At 37.5% G+C, this 20,111-nt stretch overlaps 1 protein-coding gene and 1 non-coding gene across 2 annotated transcripts; both read left to right on the forward strand.

Moving 5' to 3' along the window:
• Positions 1–85: 85 nt before the first annotated feature.
• Positions 86–157, forward strand: trnah-gug (transfer RNA histidin (anticodon GUG)). Its single transcript has one exon. It is a non-coding gene; the product is annotated as a tRNA-His (tRNA).
• Positions 158–618: 461 nt separating this feature from the next.
• On the forward strand, positions 619–19,439 carry LOC137045218 (kynurenine 3-monooxygenase). Its single transcript, XM_067421765.1, has 15 exons — positions 619–804; positions 1,989–2,058; positions 2,289–2,386; positions 3,676–3,765; positions 6,529–6,577; positions 6,764–6,851; positions 7,217–7,382; positions 7,476–7,547; positions 11,191–11,312; positions 12,171–12,318; positions 14,902–14,959; positions 15,325–15,407; positions 17,681–17,782; positions 17,863–17,922; positions 19,058–19,439. The coding sequence occupies exons 1-15, from the start codon at positions 727–729 to the stop codon at positions 19,196–19,198; spliced, it is 1,425 nt and encodes a 474-aa protein (XP_067277866.1). The 5' UTR covers positions 619–726; the 3' UTR covers positions 19,199–19,439.
• The last annotated feature ends 672 nt before the right edge of the window (positions 19,440–20,111 follow it).

Raw genomic sequence — 20,111 nt, forward strand, 5'->3', positions numbered from 1 at the left:
AAGGTTTCAAGGAACTCTATAAAAATGGACACTCTGCCTTCATATACGTGAATTTCTTGCCTCATGACCGTCCTCCGAGTGGCGCGCCGTGATCGTATAGTGGTTAGTACTCTGCGTTGTGGCCGCAGCAACCCCGGTTCGAATCCGGGTCACGGCAAGTTTTGTTGCGTAAAATCCCGAAGTCGTTGTTGCTGATTCTGGTTAATACAATTTTGACAGACAGATCGCATAATGAATCTCAGTTCATGACCGATGAAAAGATTGAACCATCTGAATGTACACGTAATCACTAATGAAAGTTGCCGAACAATAATCCGTGTAGTTTTAATCACTTCCGCTAGGTGGTGATATATTAAAGAAAATGAACCATGATTGCATTGCACATACTTTAGCCGAGTGCACGCTGGTGTTTTCATTATTACCACTATTACCACTATTGTTTACATACTCGCAAATCATGTAAATCTTTTTTTTTTTACTATTATACTCTACTGATATCACAGCGTGTGTGTGAGAGTACTTGGTTGAGTCTGATTATGATCACGTGACAAAGTCTGATAAACGACAACCTGGTGATCCTTGTGTTCGTCGATGTTTGACTTTTGTGTCGCCCCTCCTTCATTATTACTACAAAACCTGCTTTTAAACTCTTAGAAACCCATTCACTCTCACAGTCTGATTCCAGCAGACCCTTTTAACTCATCTAATACCTCAGGAGTGTTAAACATGGATACTGTTTCCTCTCACACACATGAATCCAGCAGCAGTAAGAGGAAAGTGATCGCGGTAGTGGGAGGCGGTTTGGTGAGAATCATTGCATCTTTATGGCTTGATTACATATCTTCACCGTTTACTGTCTGTATCAAAACAATCACTGGACGTTTGAGTATTTGAAAAGTCACTCACAGAAAATTACTGATAAATGAAAGTAAAAAATAATAATTTACGGGTACGTCTGACTCGTCGCACGTTATTAGAGAATGGTTTAAATATTAAAATAAAAAACAAAGAGTACAATTATTTTAGGAAGTAACCTTTGAAAATCACAGTAATTCAGAGATAGTAATTCTATTATACCATACGTATGTTAATGATTGACAAAGTGTTATGAAACTGTAAATGTTCCATTATATTAGCCTACTGTATTGACGTTGACATTTAAAGATGAATCACATTAAAACGAGACTTTTGGAAAATGTAGTTTATGCGCTTTATGGTCATGCTGGTGTAGGTTGACAAAATTATGTATATCCTTCTGTTAAGTAAAACCCAATGACTCTCAAACTACTCTGCACGAAGTTTTTGTCCAATCAAATGCCCTCTGAGAATGACCCTCCTGTCCCGCTGACGTCACTTGTGTGTGCTTTTCATATTTTAATCGTGTCTTTGAGTTTGTAGTTGTATAAACCAACTTTAGGGTGAATTGTCTTCTGATATCATGCTTAAGGAAGTGACCAATAAAACTGATGATATAAAATGTGATCAATATTGTGCTTGGCACAAAACATAAGAATGTTGCCTGTAAATAATATGGTGCAATGATATTTTTTGGTTTAGACCCGTGCTGGTCCGGCCAGTGGGTACAGCCCTGGTTCTTTTGGCCTGAGAAAGTTCAGCAGGACCATTTTCAAATAAAATTATTGAAGTAAAAGTCTTTATCTCTTTAATTCCCTCTACTTTAATATGCTCAAAAGCTTATAGTTAAGTATAAGTTCATAGGAAATAAAATGGTCATTGCAAGCTTTCCAGAAGTCCTAAAATCCAATGTAATTTTCAACACGCTTACAACAATGTACTGTGGCTGAAGTTGGAATAATATGATGGTAAATTATTAAAAAATTGTCAAATACCATATGTAGTATTTACACTGCACATGGTATGAACATGGCACAAACAAAAATCACTTATTTGTTGGGTTTGTGTTTTTTGACAAGCACATATTTTATTACTGTCATAATCAATTTCTTCCTCTAACCCTGTCAATGTAGGTTGGATCTCTGAACGCCTGCTTCCTTGCTAAACGAGGATTTGACGTTGCAGTTTTTGAATCTCGGGAAGGTGAAGGCATGATCTATCTCTCATACCAGCATTAATCAAGATTTATTTTAAAAGCTGTGCTTTTGCATCTCAGTTAAATCGCTTCACCTTTTATAATTATTCACACTGGATATTGCTGCCTCTTTAAGCACTCTTATAATCTTGTGGAATGATTTTAGACAGGAATAAGGGATTCACATTTCTTCCTAAACTTGTGTTTTTACTAACCTGTTAACTTTTTATCTTGTTAGATATTCGGCAGGCAAAAGTCGTGAAGGGTCGAAGCATCAACTTGGCCTTGTCCCATAGGGGGCGCCAGGCTCTGAAACATGTGGGAATGGAGGACAAGGTGGGTTTAGTCATTTGTGGGAGTTTTATGATTTTTACATACATTTGTGCCCTCTCAAGAGAGCTGTTTATAGTTGCTCAAACTGGGAAGATCTGAACAGATTTTCTCCAGAAACATATTTTCCTTCCAAAATGCATAGCACAGTGTTTTGACTAACTAGTAGTCATTAGCATATGCTTTTATCCACAGACTTTTACAGGGCATTTATTAAAATACACACTACCCCTGGAGCTGGATTTATTATTTGTTTTTGCCTACTTGCCTAACTGATATTTTCCATATGTTATAGAATTCTGTAAGAGCTGAGCTAGTCTCAAACTTTTCCATTAAGGGAAGTGAAGAAAATACCACGAGAAAGTGTGAACATGTGAAACTAGGTCAAATGGTACTTACACTCAGTACTCACATGGTCATGGAAATTTGTTGCAGAATTCTAATGTATTTTGTCAGCGCGTATAGTGAGTCCTGTGTCTCTGTGATTTGGTTATTTTACACTTGCGTGACTTTTCAGCCTGACCGAGCCAACAATGCCAAACTCGGGAACCCTGAGTTAACAGGACTTTTCATACCTGACAGAGTGTGACAGTCAGTCTGAAGCTTTAGATGTGTGAGGTGGATTGATGCAGCTGCTCTGAGCCCTTGTATTTGAAATGCATAACGTGATTTACCTACGAAGGACATCTGCCTGGATCAACGTCCTTTGTTGGTCCTGGAACAACATTGCCATCAACCCAGATCAGCAAGGATGCATTCAAGTATTTTCAACATTAGTGATAATAATAAGAAATGTTTTGTTGAGCAGCAAATCAGCATATTAGAAGGATTTCTGAAGGATCATGTGACACTGAAGACTGAAGTAATGATGCTGAAAATAAATACGATTGGCCCCACTTTATATTAGGTGGCCTTAAGTACTATGTACTTACATCAGAAAATAAGTACAATGTACTTACTGTGATCAAATTGTATGAGTTAGGGACAGGTGTGGTGTTATGGGTCATTTTAAGGGTAGGGTTAGGTTTAAGGGAAGTGCCAACTGTGTAATTACAAATGTAACTACAGAAATGAATTACAGACGTAATTACATGCAGGTCTTTTTTAAAATGTAATTACAATGTAAAAACATGTATGTACACAATTAGTGCATTGTATCAAATGATTAATTAAAATGTTAGTACATAGTACTTAAGGCCACCTAATATAAAGTGGGTCCATACAATTCCCTTGCTGATGTAATGTCTTTAGCAGTATGTTTAGACAGTAAAATCATTTTTTTCTTCTTCTTGTAGATTGTTTCTAAGGGCATACCAATGCATGCCCGTATGATCCATAATACGAATGGAAAACGTTCTCCCATACCCTACGGCAAGAAGGGACAGGTAACAAATAACTATTCACACTTCAGATCAACACATTCATATTCACACAATTTTTTACCCTCTGGATGCTTACCTTACTCAGTCAAGTCAAATTTATTTGTATAGCATTTTTCACAATACACATCGTTTCAAGCTTTACAGAAAATCTTAATGGTAATGTTTTTAATAACTTGCCCTATAGTTGCATTTAGCTGATTAGAGCTGGGGCGATAATGCTGTTCACATTTCGCAACAATATTCAATCAGTCAAGCAGATGAGATCTAGCAGTTCAGAAATGCTCAGTCACATGACAGGTTGTCATAAAGTTGTTGCAGTGTTATAGGGTTATTCACCCTCTAGTTGAGAATATTTACATCAGACATACATTCATAAATGTTGGAGTCTGCTGATACATAGCATGAGCACCATGACCAGTGACCTCAGCAGAGTCAATAAAACCTTCTCCTTTAAAACCAGTTTGTTAATTATTACATTTATAATGCACACATAAAAGTGACAATTAGGACTTTGGCATTGCTTTTTTTCCTTCTGCTTATGAGAAATCAGGACTTATGTTTTGCTTCATATTTCCATTTTCCATATAATAAGGAATTATTACACTAAAAGTAATATATCTATATAAATGTAAATAAATATTTAAAAGGGAGGGAATTATAATTTGTGGTTGACGTCAAATGCGACAGTAATATTATTGCGCCGCTGCACCTATGGTACGGCCGCAAAGTTCCTTGATTATTACGATGTAACTATACACATCACAACATGTAAATAGGATGTTGTAGAAATGTTGACGTTATTTTGTCACATTGAGCAGTAGGTTAGATGGAGCCATTTTACGTCCAGTCTTTGTGCAAAGCTATGCTAGCACTAGCAGTGGGTTCATCAGACAGAGGTTTGGCACACAGAGATTAGAATGGTATGTATGGACTTATCTAACTCTGGGGGATACGGTGAATAAGCTAAAGTCCCAAAAAGTCAGTGTGTTCCTTTAAACGCAACTGAATATCCTTGTTGAATATCCAGTTTCACTCAAAAATTACACAGATAAGGCATACCATTATAAAAAATGGTGTTGGTCCCCCTTTTGCTGCCAAAACAGCCCTGACCCGTTGAGACATGGACTAGACCCCTGAAGGTGTGTTGTGGTATCTGACACCAAGATTTTAGCAGCAGATCTTTTATGTCCTGTAAGTTGCGAGGTGGTGTCTTCCTGGATCAGACTTGTTTGTTCAACACATCCTACAGATGCTCGATTGGATTGAGATCTGGGGAATTTGGAGGCCGAGTCAACACCTTAAACTCGTTGTTGTGTTTCTCAAACTGTTCCTGAACCATTTTTGCTTTGTGGCAGGCACATTTTCTTAATGAAAGATGCCAAAACCTCCAGAGAATACCGTTTCCATGAAAGGTGTACATGGTCTGGAACAATGCTTAGGTAGGTGGTGCATGTCAAAGTAACATCACGTGGGTGGCAGGACCCAAAGTTTCCCAGCAGAACTTTCCCTTAAAGCATCACACTGCCTCCGCCAGCTTGCCTTCTTCCCATAGTGCATCCTGGTGCCATGTGTTCCTCAGCTAAGCGATGCACACACGCCCCGCCATCCACGTGATGTAAAGAAAACGTGATTCATCAGACCAGGCCACCTTCTTCCCATTGCTCTATGGTCCAGTTCTGGTCTGCGGCTATGCAGCCCCATATGCAACAAACTGCGAGGCACTGTGTATTCTGACACCTTTCTATCAGAACCAGCATTAACTTATTGAGCAATTTGAGCTACAGTAGCTCGTCCGTTTGATTCGACCACATGGGCCAGCCTTCGCTCCCCACGTGCATCACTGAGCCTTGGCCATGACCCTGTCAGTGGTTCACCACTGTTCTTTCCTTTGAGCACTTTTGATAGATACTGACCACTGCAGACCAGGAACACCCCACAAGAGCTGCGGTTTTGGAGATGCTCTGACCTCGTCTAGCCTTCACAATTTGGCCCTTGTCAAACTCACTCCTTGCACTTGCCCATTTTTCCTGCTTGTAACACATCAACTTTGAGGACAAAATGTTCGCTTGCTGCCTAATATTATTCACTTCACCTGTCAGTAGTCATAATGTTATGCCTGATCTGTGTATATCACAGCCTTTTTCATGTTTGACTTTTGAGGCCTCAGATATGCTTTAAGAACAGTGGACATGGAAAAAGTTCATGATTCTCTGACCCAGTGTTTGCTTTGTGCATTTATATGGCTTGCAGAGATTATGATTTCTAGAAATCAGCAGATGGACAGAAACAAAACTGCATTTAAATCATTATGATTTTATTACTATTGCTGTGTAATCCCCTCATAACACACACACACACACACACACGTCTGGGTCGCTATTTTTGTGAAGACTCTACATAGAGATTTTAAGGGGACTTTCTTATATTGTATAAAACGTATATTCTATCCCATAAACCTTAACCTACATATCATAGAAAACGTTCTGCATTTTATACTTTGACATTATATAATATAAGATGTTTTTCTCATGGGAACTAAAGAACACATATTTCTGGTATTGCCATGCTTTTAGGACATTTTCTGTGTGTGTTTGAATTGTTGCAGTTTTGACATCAAAACCGTAGACAGTCTATATAATCTGTTATAAATCCAGCATTTCAGACTAAAAATATCCCATATAATCCAGAACATGCATAATAGGGATTAAACTTGGCATTCCATGTCTGCCTGACTCAGCCACCCTAAACATGCTGTTTCTTTTGTAGTACATCCTCTCAGTGGACAGAGCTAACCTCAACAAGGAGCTGCTAACAGGTGTGACGGGTCATTTAACCAACTTCATTCAAAAGCAATTGGAAACACTGAATATGCCACTTTATATCAAATCATATTTCCATAAAATAAAGAAACCCTGCAGTTGAACCATGCGGTCAAATGTATGAATGTTATTTGCTTTTATTTAACTGAATAACCATGCAGAATTTAAATGTTTTCTTGCAGCGGCAGAAGCATATCCAAACACTACACTGAACTTTAACCACAAGCTGCACGACTGGAGTCCAAAAGCAGGAACAATGACCTTTGTTGGGTAAACAGTGATCTCTTTTTCTCTAAATGTCTCCATTTTGGACATGTAATGCCATGTTATTGGCCAAATAACACTGATATTCTTTTAAATACAATGTGAAGGAATTGTTAAAGTTGGGGAGAAAACAAAAACAAACAAAAAAACATGCAGGTTTGGAAAGATGTGGGTGAATAAATAATGACTGAAATTTCGTTTTTAGGTGAACTGTACCTTTAAGAATATAACTTCTATCAATAGTGTCAGGTTTGGCTGCCTGGCAGGGTCATGTGATCTCAAGTTTTTGCAAATTCACTTCAGTCTGGATATTCAGTGTGAATTAGATTACATTTCAGTAGAGATGCAAATGAGATTTGGTCTCTTAACAGACCTGATGGCCAAAAGAAGGAGATGCAGGCTGATCTGATCGTAGGCTGTGATGGAGCTTTCTCTGCCGTCAGGAAGCAGTTCCTACGGCAAAGTCGCTTCAATTACAGCCAGACATACATTCCCCACGGGTACATGGAGCTCACCATGCCTCCTAAAGATGGAGATGTAAGTGTCACAGCATGTTATCTGGCAGTCTTCTTTACATATCTGCCCTCATTTTGTCTGGTCACAGCTGTCTTTCTCTCTCCCTGTCCGTAGTTTGCGATGGAGCCCAATTATTTGCACATTTGGCCCAGAAACACGTTTATGATGATTGCCCTGCCTAACTTGGTGAGGTCATTTAATCATTTACTGTGTCTTTTACCCTGTTATAGTGCTGTTTTTTACATGCAGAGTGTTCTATTATTATTTTAGGTTTTGTGATTATTATAATAATAATAAAATATTAAAGAATATGTTATTATTTTATCAACCTTTTGTGATTATTAATTATTATTATTATTACATGAAATAATATTGTAATATTTATTAAAGTTTTTGTTATATTATTATTTTTAAATATTTAAGAATATCTTATTTCATTATTTATACATTGTATTGTAATTATATTTTATTTTTATTTTTGGGTGAGTATTATTAATTTAATTTATAGAATATTTCAGTATTTATTTTTTCATTATATTATTTTTATTATATATATATATATATATATATATATATATATATATATATATATATATATATATATATATATATATATATATATTAAAAATATTAAAAATAATTTTTGTGGTTATTATTATTTTTAGAGATGCACCGAATTTTTGGACGGCCACCGAAATATTTTGGCAGAAAATGGCCCAAAAGTGCAAAAGTTTTCGGTTTTCGGCCGAAAGATTTTATCACCTAAACAATTACGGCCGAAGTGTTGTGCTGACGCAAACATATACCGCGACCTCCACGTGCTTGTCTAAAGCAACATATCTGTGGTGTGGACGTATGTGGTTCATCTCACATCTGATGACGCATCTATAATAACTTGAAAATAATGCGTTATGTTTCTGTCGATCCACATACTGGCTCCTCGGTGATACACTACAACAACAGTGATAATAAAAGAAAAATGGGCAAAACGGTCTCTCTTTGTAAACTTTGTTTAATGCATGCGAGTGCTGCCGTATGTTCGAATATGAGCAGTCATTTCACCGTCATCGCCCGGGTGTAGAGCCAAAAGATGCCAATGAGGACTCGCGCGTGCTGTAAGATCTGTCTCTGTGCATCATCCGAAAGCGTGCACTCGTCTCACAGCACGCAAATATTGAGTTCTCTTTCAAATCTTGCGCTTAAACGGACAAACTCACACAAGAAGTATGTCAACATGTCCATCTTGATGAGTATCTAAGCAGACATAGTCTGAATATGCCTTAAGAGGACTTTATACAGTCGAGAAAGACGAGCATATCCCTGCATTAGGTCTTAAAGGGCCAGTAGCCTTTACTCTGTTTAATGTCAAACAAAAGATAAGGACATCACTCACTGCTCTTGATTGAATAGCTTGTGTAATTTTAATAAGGATTAATCTTTAATTTAAACAGTTAAATATGCAGTTATTATAGATTTGATTACTTTATTCAATTTCTGTACCTTTCTGCAGGCCAGTAGGCCTGTGCATTATTATTTAATGTATACGAGTGAGGTCAAGTTAAACATTTTAGTTTGAATTTTATTTTATACTGTGCATTGTTGCAATGTACTAAATAAATGTATGCATAATTTGAAAATTGGTTTATTATTTTAAACTTTAATATTAATTTATGCAATGCCTTGATTTTTAGTAAAGTTACACAGTCATAGCCATAAATGCAATGGTTACTATTGGTTACGATTACTAACAATTGGCATAATTTCTTTTGTTTTTTCGGTTTTCGGCCTTCGTTTCCTCTTTTTTGGTTTTTCAGTTTCGGTGCATCTCTAATTATTTTAAGTAATATTTTATTATTTATTCATTTTTATAATAATATTAATAATAATAATAAGTAATGTTGTTTTTTAACTATTAAATAATATTTCATTATTTATAAAAAAAATTGTGATTGTTCATTCGTTTTCTTCTTCTTCTTCTTCTTCTTCTTCTTCTTCTTCTTCTTCTTCTTCTTAAGAATGTTTTATTATATATTTAAAAAATAAATTTTTGAGATTATTATTATTATTTTAATTTATAGGGTATTTTAATATTTTATCTATTAAAGTTTTGGTGGCTGTCTATTCTTTTTTGTGATTATTGTGATTAATTTATAATAATAATAATAATAATAATAATAATAATAATATTTTTAAATATCGAATGACCTTTTATTATTATATTATTTATTAAAGTTTTCTGTTTATTTTTCAGTTGTTTGATTATTATTATTATTATTATTATTATTATTATTATTATTATTATTATTGTAGGAGCCAAAATAAGATGTTCTTGTGTTGACCACAGAGTGGCGCTGTTGGTACACTATTGCTGTATATAGGTGTGCTTCCTTTATGATGGAAGCCAGGTGTTTTGACCCGGAAGGGCAAAAAGGTTTTGACCGCAATAGCGGGGAACATTTAAGGACACTCTTTTGTATTAAATGAACTGTATACAATGAGATTTGTTGATGGTGTTTGGAGTTGGCGAGCCACAATAAAGCGGTGATCGGATGCAAAGAAAGAATGGCTTTTCTTGTGTTTATGGATGAACTAGAAACAACGTAACGCCAAGTGAGTCAACCTAGTTTCTCCGGGACCAAAACACCTCAGTAGCTTGTATTAGATTTAGCTTCTACAATTATTATTTCTGATGTGGGGCCTGTACCATGATGGTAGTTTAACAAACTCAAGGTTACAGGATTAGTACTCAGGTTTTGATTCAGAGTTTAGTAGTTTAGCTGTGTGACATCAGTAGTGAACAGCCAATCACATGCTGCGGTTTAGTGATGTGACATCAGTAGTGAACAGCCAATCACACGCTGTGGATCAGTGGGACTGAGGTTCACTTCTAGCGAGAGAAGCAGTGAGATTCATTTCTCTCTTCTGCAGATTATTACATGACTTAAATATATTAAGAATTTAAACAAATTTACACAGCAAGAAAAAAAATGAATGTAATAAAGTTAGTTTAGTTGATATATAGAGAGAATTGAATATTTAAGCTCAGTAATCTTTTTTATAGCTTTATTTATTGATTTTAAAGCTTATTTGTATGACTTTATATAGGCTATTTACTGTGTATTAATTTGAACAAAGTGCCTATTAATGATTGATTAACTAAAATGATGAATGTGTTTTATGGGTAGAATAATTACATAAATTACATTTAAATAATTTAAAATTACTATTATTATAAATAAGCATTGTTAAAAGCCAGACACTTTAGTGTTTAAAAAACCATTTGCAATGTGGTGACCTTTAATTTGGAGTAGAAACAGGGGAGTGGCTTTAATGTGTGTCACTTTACTCACAGCTGATTGGTCCAATTTCAGTTTGAGATCGCTTATCCAGAACATAACCTGCCCTGAAGCAGGTTAGCTGTGGAGCACAAGTTACTATCACAATAAACACAGCTAAAAGCCAAACCACTTTAATGGTACCTAAAACCCAGGATTGGCACAAACTAAGCTTAAACATATCTGACTAGCCAGCTAAACCGGCTTCATAGTAAAGGCCCGTGGTCTTCTAGCACAAAAACTCTCACAAATTTTCCACTAGTATTCTCCAAAGAAAAAATAAATACATATACGCTGATGTATTTTTCATAGCATATTTCATATCTGTTTTTTCATAGGATATTCAGGGTTTCTAGAATTACTGTTTGATGGCAGTGCTTTATGAATAATTCAAATAATTCTGCCTTCAAATGCATTTTGAAGGTATATTCTTTTGCTTTGGTTATGTGTTTTCCTGGTGGAAAATCATGTTCCTTTTGATTTCGTTTTTGAAGGACAGGACGTTCACATGCACCCTCTTCATGCCCTTTGAAGATTTCGAGAAGATCCGCAGCGGTGACGAGGTCATTCGTTTCTTCCAGAAATACTTCCCTGACTCTATACCTCTAATAGGAGTGTGAGTACAGCTCTTTCTCACTCTCTTTCAGTCTGCATCATGCTGCTCTCAGGTCTAAAGTACATCTTAGTGAGGTGTGAAATTGCAGTCGAACAGACACACAGGCCGGCGGGTGTTTTTTAAAATATATGAATACTGCAGGTGATGAGGAGATACAGCACTGAGATGACAGGGCTGAGGACAGTGAGTGATTTCAAAGCTCACAGAACTGTGAATGAGTTTCAGACAGCTCGGTGTGCTGTTAAAGGGATAGTTCACTTTAAAATGAAAATTATGTCATCCTTTACTCACCCTTAAGTTGTTTCAAACCTGTATGAATTTCTTTCTTCAGCTGAACACAAGGGAAGATATTTTGAAGAATGTCAGTAACCAAACCGTTAACTGGAGCCATTGACTTCCATAGGAGGAAAAAAAATAGATGTATTCAATTATTCATATAAACAATGTACATCACACCCAGAAATGAAAAATCTGTTATGTCAGTTATTTTGGTGGAATCCACTGTGTAATATAGAAAGCAGATGGGTTTGAAACAATGAGGGTGATATTTAATTATCTTCTGCATCTTAATTCAACATTGACCTTTATATAAAATATTCCATTTCAGTCTTTCATAATATATGTTGAATAATAACTAGTAAATGTGCAAAGAATTTGTACAGGGTGGGATGCTTAAAATGTAGGCTTTTATTTTAATTAAAAGGAGGCTTTGGATGAGATTTTCCTATGCTAAATGTCACTATTAGCATAATTAAGCAGTGAGTCATTGTGCCAGAAAGAATAGAGCCAGTGCTGTGTACCTGTTATCTGCTCGTGCATGTATTCTGTGTGAATACATGTGTGTTTGTGTTTTCTCAGTGAGGCTCTCAAACAGGATTTCTTCCGGCTGCCGGCTCAGGCCATGGTCTCGGTGAAGTGTTCCCCGTATCATCTGTTTGATAAGTGTGTTCTCATGGGAGACGCGGCCCACGCTGTGGTTCCGTTCTATGGTCAAGGCATGAATGCGGTAAGTGTGGGGTGGTAAGGATATTCGTTCTGATCAAGCTGCTTCAGTTAGTCTCCAGATGTAACCCAATGAGCAACATAACCTCAACATCAAGCTGTATTTTACTGCTGAAATGCAATTAACAGGATACAGAAATAGCTCTCGAACAGGTAATCATCTCTTCACAGGCTTGACCAGAATATGAACCAGTGTTATTTTAGTATCACTGAGATGCAATTATAGTTTTCTTTCATTAAAGTTTCAGTAATTTTGTTGTGTGTTTTGCAGTTTGTATTAGTTTTGTTTTTAATATGTCTATATAGTTTATTCATTTTTATTTCAGTTTGAGTTATTTTAGTACATCAAGTTAAAGTAAATAAGTTTAAATATATTTTATTTAATTTCAGTTAACATTTATTTTAAAATTAACATTATTTTATAAATTTAGTTTTAGATAAGTATAATAACCTTATATGGACCTTAATTTAAAGGGGTCATGACATGAGAAATTAAATTTGGCTGATTTTTTGACATATAAGAGGTCTTTGTACCAATCAAACAGTGTTAGTTTCAAAGCTCCTCTTCATTATAAACATAGCGTTTATATAATTAAAGGGTTACTTCACCCAAAAATTAAATTGATTTAATTTATGACTTCACCTAATGTTGTTCCTCACCCATAAGTTCATCTTTGGAACACAGTTTAAGATATTTTATATTTTAGTCCGAGAGCATATGCAGTCTATGCACACTTTACTGTCTATGTCCAGAAAGGGAATAAAAACATCATCAAAGTAGTCCATATGTGACATCAGTTAATTAATTAGAATCTCTTGAAGCATCGAAAATACATTTTGGTCCAAAAATATCAAAAATTACGACTTTATTCAGCATTGCCTTCTCTTCAATCAATGATTCGGATCGCCAATGTCACGTGATTTCAGTAGTTTGGATCGCGTGTCAAACTGCCAAACTGCTGAAATCATGTGACATTGGCGATGGACAGTAAAGTGTGCATAGACTGCATATGCTCTGGGACTAAAATATAAAATATCTTAAACTGTGTTCTGAAGATGAACGGAGGTCTTAAGGGTGAGGAACGACATTAGGGTGAGTCATTAATGACATCAATTTCATTTTTCGGTGAACTAACCCTTTAAGCTCTAAAAACAGTTTGTTTTAATATTGTGGGATCTGTGACATCACACGGGCAAATATATTCGCATAGGACCGCCTCCAGAGCAAGACATTGACACATAGTTACACATCAACATACCATAGGCTCCGCCCACTTTCGTTCAGTCCCTTAACAGCTTAGACTTTTCAGAGCGTCATGTCAAAAGTAAATAGAATTCATTATCCTGTGTCCTGGCCAAATTCCCTTGATTGGCCCTTACCAGTCATGGCCTCTGAATTGGCTCAGTCACTCTCTCTCCTCTCCACCTATATCTGGTGTGTGGTGAGCGCACTGGCACCGTTGTTCTGTGGCTGCCGTCGCATCATCCAAGTGGATGCTGCACACTGGTGGTGGTTGAGGAGAGATCCCTGACATGAGTGTAAAGCGCTTTGGGTGTACAGTAGTACATATATACACTATATAAATGTCTCATTCATTCATTCATAGTTACTAACGCCATCTACACTGGATACAGTACACAGATAGTTTTTGTCTCAGATGTCATGTCCACGGACCGTTGGCTGAACGTCTGATGCATATGGCACACTTATCTGGAAACACTTCAGTGTATTGAATTCTACAGGATGTCCGTGAGACGTGTGTGTGTGTGTGTGTGTGTGTTGCGTTCTTTAACAGTCTGCGTGGAAACAAATGCTGTGACCCCAAACTCCCTAATGGAAGAAAAAATCTTGTTTACCACTGTGACAATAAGGACTTACCAGGATTAATTTAAATGCTGGACCTTCAAAAGTATGTGAAGTTTGCGGTTCCATGGTAAACTTGCACAGCGTTCTTGAATTAGTAATTTATAGATACACGCCGGTCTGTTATTGTAGGGACATCGACATTTTCACACCCCTAAACATGACGTGGAACAAAACGAACTCTGATTTGTTGGGTTACATGTCAGTCAAACGTCCTTTTGGAACGTCCTTGACCAATGCTAGCCGTGAGAGAGTCCAGACCTTCTGCCGTCATTCTGAAGGTCTGGATACACGAGACTAGTATACAGATGCCTAGTTTAGTTTTTGACATGCTCACATGATTGAGTCTGACAACAGGACAAATAAGTATGAAAGAATGTTCACTTTGACGCATCCAGTTTTAAAACAAATTTTTGTCTCTGTACAGATTTCAGAAACATGTGGATGTTTTTTTTAATGATGTCCATAGATGCCCAGACCATATCGTATGCTTATATGTTTGTTCAGAGCATTTTGTTTTGTAAATAAGGCACAGTGTAATAGAGAGTTCGTAAAGAACCTTTTTTTTGAAAGATGAAGCAGTCAATCATATTTTTAGTGCAAAAAAACATTTGTACAATATTAAAAACACAAGTTGAAGAATATTAATAACCAATGAATGTGAGTTGTCTTATAGATAGAGTGAGCCCAGTAAGCTCATTTAATTTTTATTTTGATTCCCAGGGCTTTGAGGATTGTTTAGTTATCGACGAGATTATGGACCAGTGTAATGAAAACATTGGTAAGACAGAGCTCACAAGAAAATTCAAGTTCAAAACATTTCTGAAATCAATGGAATTAATTTATTAAATTAAAGTTATCTAATATGAAATCAATCAATGAATTAAAAATAAATTAATGACATTACTCAAAAGGTCATTTTAATCTATATAATTGTTTGAATGATTTCCTCCCAGAGTAAAATCACAGGATGACAAGGATGATCAAGGCATCACTAGGATGACTAGTTAATAGTACGGGTGATAATTACTGTAAATTGCAGGGACACAAAAAGTGCTCATTGAATGTTAAACATACAAATAAATAATGGGGAGACCCGCTATTGAAGATTAGTACATTAATTATTTTCTAATTCTCTGTCTGCAGCTGCTGTGCTTCAGGAATACACCAGAGTCCGAGTACCTGACGATCACGCCATAGCTGACCTGGCCATGTACAACTATGTAGAGGTGGGCCATGAACTCATATCAGCTGCAACACTGGCCCTGTCCTAAATGGCACACCTCATATGCACGTGCGTGTGTCGTGTCCGTTTAGTCCACAAGACCGTACAGTGTCCCATTTGTCATTTTAGGTTTCAGAAGAGTGCTCACGAACAATCCCTTTGAGGTCAATATGTACCCTCGAAGCGAACTGCTTCAGACTTCTCCTGACAGTCAAAACGGTGTTGCGTAACAAAAGTGACAAAAAACATTTTTCACTATCTTAACGAAAGTCACTGTAACAAAGCCGCAATGTTTAGGGTGCCATTTGAGATTTGGGTAACCCTTTTATTTTGATGGACGTTTTTGAACATTGTTGACTATTATATAACTTTGCAACTACATGTCAACTAACTCTCATTAGAGTATTAGAATGGTCCAGGAAAAGGTCAGTGAGAATGATTTTGTGCCTCTTTGAGATGACACCACGACTCACAAGGCATCATTCACTTGCAGAATGCAAGTTTCTGGAGAGCACATATGTCTGAACAAGCGAGTGCAGATATTTTAGTGCATAGCCAGGGGTTGTCTTATAGGCAAACACCAGTGCCTTGAATTTGATGCTGGTTGCTATTGGCAGCCGGTGTAAACTGATGTGTGACGTGGGCTCTCTTCGGCTCATTGAAGACCACCCTTGTTGCCGCATTCTGGAGCACTGCCAAAGGTCTGATAGTGCATTCCAGAAGGCCCGCTAAGAGAGCATTACAATAGTCCAGTCCGGAGAGAACAAGACTTAGTAGTTATGTATGTACAACGTTACTTATAGACAACAAAATGAAGGGTACATTAAAATGGCCACTGTATCTAAACACTAGGTGCTGTCAGTTCCTGCAGTCACATGACTTCCCACGTCACCTGCTGCTCAGTGTAGTTCATTTGACATTGTTGTTCAAGATCCTAAACTGGATGGATGATGGTGTTGATAGAAAAATGCATGGATGATGGTGGACAATAAACCTATATGGAATAAAAAAAATATTGCTAAAATATAATTCGTATACATTACCGTTCAAAAGTTAGAAATATTATTACAATGTAAAATAACTGTTTTCTATTAGCTATTTACTCCTGTGATGCAAAGCTGAATTTTTCAGAATCATTACTCCAGTCTTCAGTGTCACATGGTCCTTCAGAAATTCTTATATGCTGCTTTGGTGCTCAAGAAACATTTCTTAAATCACCTTGAATAAATGAAAAAGGAATTTATATATAAACCGATCAGGCATGTTGCTGCCAAAACAGCCCTGACCTGTCAAGGCATGGACTCCACTAGACCCCTGAAGGTGTGCTGTGGTATCTGGCACCAAGATGTTAGCAGCAGATCCTTTAAGTCATGTAAGTTGCGAGGTGGGCCCTCCATGGATCGGACTTGTTTGTTCAGCAAATCCCACAGATGCTTGATTGGATTGAGATCTGGAAAATTTGGAGGCCAAGTCAACACCTTAAACTCTTATCCTGCTGAAAGAGGCCACAGCCACAAGGGAATACTGTTCATGAATGTGCATTAATGAGCCTTGGCCGCCCATGAACCTGTCACCGGTTCACCACTGTTCTTTCCTTTGAGCACTTTTGATAGATACTGACCACTGCAGACCGGGAACATCCCACAAGAGCTGCAGTTTTGGAGATGCTCTGATCCAGTCGTCTAGCCACCAATTAGGCCCTTGTCAAACTCTCTCAAATCCTTACACATGCCCATTTTTCATGCATCTAGCACCTTAATTTCAAGGACAAAATGTTCACTTGCCCATCCACTAACAGGTGCCGTGATGACGAGACAATCAGTGTTATTCACTTCACCTCTCATAATGTTATGCCAGATCGATGTATATCTAGATTGAAGGAAAGATATAATACTATTCCTCTAGCTCAACTTGGAGAGGGCTTGGCAAAGTCATGGGTTTGTACTTAAACTGACTTTTTTATCAGAGCTACTAGGCAATGCTGCCCTTGTTTTTTTTGTTCATTAAGTTGTATACTCACATACATTACAGTTCAAACACGGTGACATTTTTTCCACAGTAGCAGTAATCACTCTACCAGCGGCTGGTCAGATGTGACATGCTGACCACTGTGAGACAGGTCAACCTCATTACTGATGGCAGTGGGAAAAATACAGGCGCGCACACACACACACACAAACACACAACACATTTGCTTTCAAACGGTTTAAACCAGACCAAGAGCTGGATCATTAAATGCTGCCATTAGCGTCACTCACTATGTGATTTGTTTCGTAGATGAGGGCGCATGTCAATTCCAGATATTTCTTATTCAGAAAATACCTGGACAATATCCTTCACTTCATCATGCCAAAAACAATCATCCCCCTTTACACAATGGTAAGAGCTTTTAGTGTTGTTCATCTTGTTTACTGCTGATATTTTGTTCACAAATTCATGTGTGATTTTACGCCTTTCAGGTCACATTCACCAGAACACGGTACCATGAAGCGGTGAATCGCTGGCATTGGCAAGATAAGGTAAAAAAAAAAAAAAGAAGCACATCCTGTGTTCGAAAGAGCTCAAGAACAAATGAACTGTGTCCGTTTGAAATCAGGAACCGTGTGAGGCTTTTAAAACAGCATTTCTACTCTGAGCTATTGGAGATCCTTCAGTGTTATGGTCATAATAGTCTGATGGTAGAAAAAAATGAATTGTGCTTTTGGAGTTTTTATTAGAAACTCCAAAAATATCCTGCTAGCAAATAATCAAAGTGTGTTGGACTGTGAAATGTACTGTTAAACTAAAAAAAAAAAAAACGAAATTTAGAGTTTGTGCAATAGCATAATTCTGTATCCTACAATACAATGCATTATGAAATGCGAAGGGCCCTATTTTAATGATCTAAGCGAATGGTCTAAAGCGCACGGTGCAAATGCACTTAGGGCTTGTCCGAATTCACTTAGTTTAACGACAGGAAAATTGGTAGGCGCGCCCGGCACATGTTCCAACAGGGGTGGGGTTTGGTTTTTGGGCGTAACGTGCAATCTTCCATTCCCTTTAAAAGCTATTTGTGTTTGTATCATGACGGATTCGCTATTTACATGGCGGAATTTGCGAGCGGAAAGACTGAACGATTCTCCAGAAATAATATTTTAAAATATTTGCGTGTTGCTGAGCATCCCTGTGTGTGTAATAAGCCAGGGTTGCCAACTCTCACACATTTAGCGTTAGACATACTTTCAGGCTCTGTCACACGCTCTCACTCTGCCCAACTTAATCGCATGCCAAATTGCCAAACCTGCTTTTGATATTAAAAAAAGCTAAGTTCTTTTTTTTTAAGTTGTAATGCAAAATTCAAACAATAAATAGCATTTTGCCGCTAATGTGGTGTAATGTTAAAGCCAGAGGTGCTGAAAAGCGGAGTTGCGGCGCACACGGTCACATGGTTCATGGAGCGCTCAATACTTCTTGCACTGTGTCAATGCATTTGAATGGCTTAAGCGGATACACAACAGTTTCACTATACAGCTGCTTAAAAGTAGAAACCGAATGTAAATTACAGCAGATGTCTTTTGAAGTCTATAGTTCAAGTTAGATTTAAGTGTAAGTTTTCAGTAGCACAAAAATAATTGATTGTGATCCATCAGTAAAGGTCTTGTTGGTCTTTTGCAGGTGATCACTCAAGGTCTGTGGCTGTGTGGAGTTGTGTCTGCTGCAGGAGGGGTGTATGCCTTGGTTAGATACTCTCATAAACTCCCCAGCATCTCTGTAGAGAACCTGTGGACCCGCATAATCGCTTTGAAGCGCTTCTAAAATAAGTAGAACATAATGCACAGGAAAGCCTGTGCTGATGTTTACTCCCAAAAGATCTTTTATAGTTCTGTACTGGATCAAAATGGAAGTCTTGATCTGTACAAGTTAAGCTCTATATTGCGGGTTGGGTTGGGGGGTTAATAAAGGCCTTCTGAAGTGAATCGATGGGTTTTTGTAAGAAAAATATCCATATTTAACATGTTACAAAGTAAAATACACTCCTGAACAAAATCTTAAGACCAGGGGATTCATTGCAAGTTTTACACATTTCGCACTTGTGGATCATAACCGGGTTGTAAGTGCTGTTTCAAAATGCCAAAAGAAGAAACGGGAGCAAGAGACAAAAAATAGAGAGTAGGCAATTTATTGAAAACTGCATTTAAACTCAAACAGGCCGTTCATCAGCTGATCAAAAGTTTAAGACCATAGCCTAAAAATAAATGCACAACAGTACTAAAAGTGTCAAAAAAGGACTCAGTAGTGAGTAGCCCCACCGTTCTTGTTGATCACACAAAAACTCGTTTCGGCATTCTTGATGCGACTGTTTCCAGAAGGCTGGTGGGAACATTCCTCCATGTGGTGAAGATGGCTTCACGAAGGGCAACCATGGTCTGGAACTGACGTCCATTTTTGTAAACTTCCATTGCCATCCATCCCCAAATGTTCTCAATGGGATTTAGATCAGGGGAACACTCAGGATGGTCCAAAACAGCAACGTTATTCTCCTGGAAGAAGTCCTTCTTCAGGCGGGCTTTGTGAATTGCAGCGCTGTCCTGTTGAAAGACCCAGTCATTACCGCACAGACAGGGGCCCTCGGTCAAGAGGGATGCCCGCTGCAACAGATCCACATAGCCAGTCGCCGTTTGACGTCCCTGCACAACCATCAGGACCGTCCAAACTTTCTTCCACTTTT

This window comes from Pseudorasbora parva, chromosome 17, assembly GCF_024679245.1.
Source record: "Pseudorasbora parva isolate DD20220531a chromosome 17, ASM2467924v1, whole genome shotgun sequence".
NCBI classification, from domain to species: Eukaryota; Metazoa; Chordata; class Actinopteri; order Cypriniformes; family Gobionidae; genus Pseudorasbora; species Pseudorasbora parva.

What these genes read in the sequence shown, in the direction of transcription:
- LOC137045218 (XM_067421765.1), top strand. Translation starts at nt 727, where the DNA reads ATGGATACTGTTTCCTCTCACACACATGAATCCAGCAGCAGTAAGAGG. An exon ending in AGTTTTTGAATCTCGGGAAG is followed by an intron (nt 2,059 to 2,288) that starts GTGAAGGCATGA and finishes TTATCTTGTTAG; the next exon opens with ATATTCGGCAGGCAAAAGTC. An exon ending in TGATTGCCCTGCCTAACTTG is followed by an intron (nt 7,548 to 11,190) that starts GTGAGGTCATTT and finishes TCGTTTTTGAAG; the next exon opens with GACAGGACGTTCACATGCAC.